This window comes from Theobroma umbraticum, unplaced genomic scaffold (assembly GCF_002168275.2).
Source record: "Theobroma umbraticum cultivar Fairchild unplaced genomic scaffold, ASM216827v3 scaffold_51.0, whole genome shotgun sequence".
In the NCBI taxonomy this organism is placed as follows: Eukaryota; Viridiplantae; Streptophyta; class Magnoliopsida; order Malvales; family Malvaceae; genus Theobroma; species Theobroma umbraticum.
This window is the reverse complement of record NW_018397260.1, coordinates 4,213,509-4,219,784: the sequence shown is the minus strand read 5'-3', so window position 1 is coordinate 4,219,784 and position 6,276 is coordinate 4,213,509. Positions and strand designations below refer to the sequence as shown.

Sequence of the window (6,276 nt, the reverse complement as noted above, 5' to 3'; positions counted from 1 at the left end):
TTTTTGTTTTTTCATTTCCAATACAAAATGAAGCCGACAAAAAGATTTTAGACTAAAAATTATTGCTGCTTATGATATTATAAGATTTTGGAGTGAAGATTTAGGGCCATGGAATCATAATGAAACATATTCAGTGTATACATGTGTTAATAATTTGATTTTAAAATTTTTATATTCTATTCTTCAACAAAGTATAATATCAATAATGAATCAAAGACAATTAAGGAAAATTATCTCAAATTTTTAAAGACTGCATAAAAGAAACATTTGATTTAAGAGGAGGCCTACACACCATACTTGTCCAGGACTTGGTCCCATTTTATTATAAATTTTATTTTATTTTATTTTTATTATCATTCTACTTTTTTGGTTTTATGTATAATTTGATTTGTCCTTACTCCTTAGACCTAGAAGGTTGGTGGGTCTATGACCCATGTGCGAAATGGATTCGAAATCCAACGCACAGTAAAAACTAAAAACTCTTTAATTAGCCACATGTGGAGAACATTATAACTAACTATTCTAGTAAACTTTTTTTACATGTTTTATAGGTACAATATTTACTTGTTCGGTAGCATTCTTCTTCAACAACTTAATTCTTTTTTTTTTTTTCTATGATCAACTTTGAGACATTGCATATTTACTTTCCTCTTTCCTATAGTTTTAAATATTATTATATAAATACAATATTAATAAATAAAAAGTGTCAAGTCGTTGATCATGGTTGTTTTTCCTTTTTTATATCATCTGCCGGTCCAAAAGTAAAATTCCAATTCTCCTCTTCAAATTACAAAAACAAGTTACATTCATTGATCAATAACAAATAATAACATACATTCTCTCTTATTTTTGGTCCTCGCAGAGAGTGGGAATTTGCTGTATTTCCAGCTTTATAAGCATTTTGATTATCTAATCATTCTGTCATAATTCTCTAATCAGTTTCCTGATAATTACTCTTACTATTAATTCATTAACCAATTCCAATTTATACACATTTGTTTTTTTCCCTCTACAATACAGCATCAACTCAGACAATAAGGAACCAACAAGCATAGCAGCAACCGTCCAGAAGCTATGTGCTTCATAGTTACAGACAAAGCATAAATTTGCAGTCACCAAAAACACCTATCCTCCCTCTCTATTACACAGAATGAGAAAACTTTAAATGAAGCAGGCCGAAAGAATTTTGGGGTAGATCTGAGTTATGTAAAACGGAAAGTGCACAAAAATAGAAAAAGGACTATATAAGAAATAGAAATCCATGGCTATTTTGGTTGAACATTTCACACAGGTTTTTTTATCAATCATTATCTCAGTTTGCATGAGAGGGAAGTTCTATGTACTGACCTGATGGATATCAAAGCCTGGGAGACTAGAAGGACAGAGTACAAGGAATGCACAGCACCTTCACCAGCTTCATGTATGCGCACCTTCATCAAGAAAGAAGACAAGACTATTATATAGAATGTCCCTAGATTTTGCTCCCATATTGAACCACGATCCTTTAATGCATTATTTATGGAGTCATTTTGCAGATCAGGTAAAAAATATCTTGTTTTTCCTTTCTTTGGGCAGTAGGTTGGTGGTTTTAGCTGAAATTCAATTAATTACTCACTGAAACCTACGAGAATTCTTCTGTGGTTTTATAAACAAGTAGCTTGCTGAAAAGAATGGTCACTTTTATAGCTAATAATCAACATTCTTGTTATACCACTGATGAATAACCTTCTGGAAGCAGAAAACTTCAACATTTCTGTGTAGAACCTTACATAAGATATATATGGTTTTTGTTACTAAATTGCTCACAAGTAGTATGCAACATGCCATCTTCAGACTGCTTCTCAAAACACTTTTTCCTTTCTATTTATCTGTAATATGGTTTTTAATGACTAAAGTATTAAAACCATGCTGGTGGCAAGAAGTATTATATTAGCCAGTCTTTCCTCTGCATCATTGGCGTTTGAATAACATGTCTAATATCTGCTTACCTTGTTTGTCACTAATATTTCTGGTCCGACCTTTTATGTGTAACCAATACAGGCATTGAATGAGGATCAGCGACTTGAGATTGGCCAGCAAGAGCATATGCTCAATGGGGCAAATGTCTGGAATTGGCCAGTAGTCTTGGAGTGAAATACAGATTGTGAAGGGATGCTGTTGAACTAGGAGCTAAGCAATTACCCTTCAGCAAATCAATGTAGATTGTAACTCTAGCAACCAATTTAACATCTCTTCTCACATTGTCTGGACCGACAGTCGTACTCTCAAGGATCTAACACAATCAGATGTTTTTAAGGTTTACATTGTAGACAGCCAAGGAAGTTTAGAAGAAACTGTGTCTTTATCTGAAACAGACAAGAGTTGGTCTCTACACAAGCCCGGTAAAATAATACACTAGTTATGTAGGTTTTGTGTACAGTCATAACCCCCATATTTCTTCCTTCTTTGATAACCCCAGACCAGAGAAATGATCACAAAGATTGGTTTTTTGGCCTCAGAAGCCAGTATTGATCTCTTACCCTGCGGCAGGAAAATTCTGTTGTACTATAACATCTGACGTTTAATGAAAGTTCCCAAGATTTGCGAGTGATTTTCTTAAACTAATCAACATCTTACTCCCCAGGGTTTGAAAGATGAACAGCAGTTTAGATTTTTGAGCTAATGCAAACAGGCAAAATATGCTGCATAACTTTGTTTAATTTGGATCACTCAATCCCATTTTTATATAAACTAGACAAATACATTCAAAAAAGAAATTCAAAAACCCTGACGGTACTTACCACTATACAGAAATTGCAATCTTATTGCTTTCTGTTTGAAACTGCCTCTTCTAATTAATTAGCATAAAATAAATTCAAGCCCTCCCCGCAAAAGGAAAATTAGACAGCAGAGCCACAAATGGGGCAGAATCTGAACTCAGGCTCAACAAGCCGGTCACAAAAACGACAACGCAAAGCCTCTGAAACGGCAGCAGATGATGAATCAACCTTGGGAGGTGGAAAAGACAAATCCCGAGGGAAAAAGAGGTTGCAGTTGTTACAGTGCATGAGAGGGTCTTTTCCTGGCCATCTCCAAACGGGCACAAAGAAAAGCTTCAACACTTTCTCGTACTCGACAAGATCAGCTCTTGAATTACAGTTTATGCACCTGCCCACACCCGATTTCAGCACTCGCCTCACTTGTTGCTCTAATCCACCCACAAAGAAAAAGAACATCTTTGGTTGCTTCTTTTGTTTCTGGGTTTGTTTGAGGTTTTTGAGTTATGGTGGTTTTGCCTTTTATTTATGAGGATTAAAGCGGTTGCAGAATCTCAAGTTTCATCAATGGAGGGCTCTAGGTGCTTCTGTGTTTAATTTGGGAATATGTATTATCAAAGGTTCTGGAACTGTGGGTGGGTGTCTACAAGTAAGAAGACACCTGCAATCCAAAATCCAATAACCTTAGGGCTGAGCCCAAAAATAACAATAAAGAGAGGGACAGCAAGAACTAATTTTATTACTTTCTCATAATTGTAATGATTTTAAACGAAAATAAAAAAAAATACAAATGAAATTGAAAATACAAAGCCCAAAGTAAAATTTTTATTATCTCGTAAGCTCATTTTATCTTTAGATTGGAACTTTCTAATTGAAGATTAATTAATTTTAATGTTAATTTTATTGATATAATGTTTTATAAAATTTATTAATATTCGAATAATATGCTTTTATTCAAAGAACATTTTATTTTTATACATTGTTTATATAACTATCATTTAATTTTTCAATTATATGCTCATAATTGAAATTTTGACACCATAAATATTATTAATTCATATTAAAAATATCACTGAATTATATGGATAATTTTAAAAAATTTTGTTAAATTGTATGTGATTTCTATTAAAAAAAAGAAAGTACTCACGCATCAATTACCAACACAAAATATATAAAATAATATAACGATCATAATTAAAATTATTATAATTAACAAAATTTGATTACATCAATATTGAAATAAAATTTGAAAAATTTATTCCATCAATTAGAAATTTATACTATTCATCGTTAATTTTCGCAATAAGATTCTAATATATAAAATTTTACATTTTCTCTCAAATAAATTCAACAATATACTCAAAAAAGTGATTTGACGTTGTTTAGGAGAGATCAAAAATCCAATCAACTTGGCATCTTGTATCGACACAAGGGACACAAGTGACTCGCCTCCAACCACCTAACGATGCAGCCATCATGGTAAACATGTCCGCAAGGCATCAACACAACCTCTTCACCATGCGAAAACTCATCCAAACAGATACTACATTCTTTCTCTGAAGTACTTGAAGTCAAACCCTCAAGCCTTCTTCCCTTTTTGAATGGTAAGAGATGATCTTGATCGTCACCCAATTTCATCCTTTTCAGAGCTTGAATAGATGACCGACTAGCAGGCTTGAAATTCAATGTACTCAATGAGTCATCAATCACCTCATCATCGGGTTCTGGAAGAAATATTTCCACACCAAATTTTATTATTTTACGTCCAAGGTTAACAGGATCAGCATCAATCTTCCGTGCAAAAGACAAGATACCGGGAACAATGACGGTTTGAAGGGTTTCCAGAGGAACAGCAGTGTTGGCTGACAATATTGAAAGTAAAATGTCTGGACCGTGCTCTTCAGATAAAAACATGTCACTAGGACACATTACACATTGAGTTTCTATGGACGTTGTTTCCAAGTTGAGAGGTGAAACGTAATGAAATTCCATCTGGATGTTGAAGACAGAGCAGTTTTGTTCTAAACGATTATCGTTTTCTTGGCTGGAAGAGTTGGAAGCCATGGCAGTATGTTGGAATCTCTTCTATGGGTTTTTCTTGTTTGTCGATTAGTTCAAAAACAGGTCTTCCAGGTAAAGTTGGGGGTTTTGACGACGGTTTAGAGGCAGAAAGCTTCGAATCTTGAAAGCTAACTATTGAAATCTAACTGGACGCCCGAAGTCTGACTCCTTTAATGGGAACCCCTTCTGGTTTATTTCCTTGTCGTTTCCTTTTACAAGTTTAACTTCTTATCCCATTCGGAGTACACTTCTCACGGCGTGTGGGAATTTTGCATTTATAACCAATCAATTCACAATTATTACTCACTACATAAAATGCCACTCATAATTAGTCTTATTATTAATTCATTAACCAATCCCAATTCTAATTTATCCACAAAGAAAAAGAATATTGCTTTCTTGTTGAATTAGCCTTTGGTTGCTTCTTTTGTTTTTGGGTTTGTTTGACTTTTATTTAATTACGAGGATTAAAGCGGTTGTAGAATCTCAAGTTTCATCAATGGAGGGTTGTAGGTGCTTCTGTGTTTAATTTGGGATCATTATCAAAGGTTCTGGAAGTAAGGGTGGGTGTCTACAAGTAAGAAGGCACCTTCGATCCCAAAATAATCCAATAACCTTAGAGCTGAGCCCAAAAAGAGGGAAAGAAAGTAATAAAATAAGAACTAATTTTATTACTTTCTCAAAATGTTAGTGACTTTAAACGAAAATGGAAAAAAATACAAATGAAATTGAAAATGCAAAGTCCAAAGTAAATGATTATTATATCTCGTAATTTTATTGATATAATTTTCATTAAAAATTATATTAATATTCGAATAATGTGTGTTTGTACAAAGAACATTTCATTTTTCAATTACATACTTATAATTGAAATTTTGACACCATAAATATTAATGCATATTAAAAATATCAATGAACTATGGATATTTTTATAAAGAAAAATAAATTAGACTCTCATTAATTAGCAACACAAAAGATATAAAATAATTATCATAATTAAAATTATCATGATTAACAAAATTTGATTACATCAACATTGAAATAAAATTTGAAAAATTTACTCCTTCAGTTATAAACTTATTCTATTCATTATTCTCACAATTAAATTATAATATATAAAATTTTACATTCTCTCTCGAGTAATTTCAATAATATGCTTAAACAAGTGATTTGATGTACAGAAAGGGCACATGTAACTGATCTCTAACCACCTAGCGATGCAACCATCATGGTAAACATGTCCGCAAGGCATCGAGGCAACCTCTTCACCATCTACAAACCCATCCGAACAAGTACTACATTGTTTCTCTAAAGTTGAAGTCAAATCCTCCAGCCTGCTCCTCTTTTTGAATGGCAAGAGATGATCTTGATCATCACCCAATTTCGCCCTTTTCAGAGCTTGAATAGATGGCAGACTAGCCGGCTTGAAAATCAATGTACTCAATGAGTTAATTAGTCG

At 33.2% G+C, this 6,276-nt stretch overlaps 2 protein-coding genes across 2 annotated transcripts; both read right to left on the bottom strand.

Moving 5' to 3' along the window:
• Nucleotides 1–2,690: 2,690 nt before the first annotated feature.
• On the bottom strand, nucleotides 2,691–3,372 carry LOC110416857 (zinc-ribbon domain protein). Its single transcript, XM_021428979.2, has one exon. It carries the CDS (start codon nucleotides 3,213–3,215, stop codon nucleotides 2,880–2,882), a length of 336 nt encoding a protein of 111 aa, XP_021284654.1. The 5' UTR covers nucleotides 3,216–3,372; the 3' UTR covers nucleotides 2,691–2,879.
• Nucleotides 3,373–4,160: 788 nt separating this feature from the next.
• LOC110416474 (uncharacterized) lies at nucleotides 4,161–4,820 on the bottom strand. Its single transcript, XM_021428474.1, has one exon. The coding sequence runs from the start codon at nucleotides 4,818–4,820 to the stop codon at nucleotides 4,161–4,163; it is 660 nt and encodes a 219-aa protein (XP_021284149.1).
• Nucleotides 4,821–6,276: the final 1,456 nt, after the last annotated feature.

Coding starts and splice junctions, on each gene's coding strand:
- LOC110416474 (XM_021428474.1), bottom strand. CDS start 4,820: ATGGCTTCCAACTCTTCCAGCCAAGAAAACGATAATCGTTTAGAACAA.
- LOC110416857 (XM_021428979.2), bottom strand. CDS start 3,215: ATGTTCTTTTTCTTTGTGGGTGGATTAGAGCAACAAGTGAGGCGAGTG.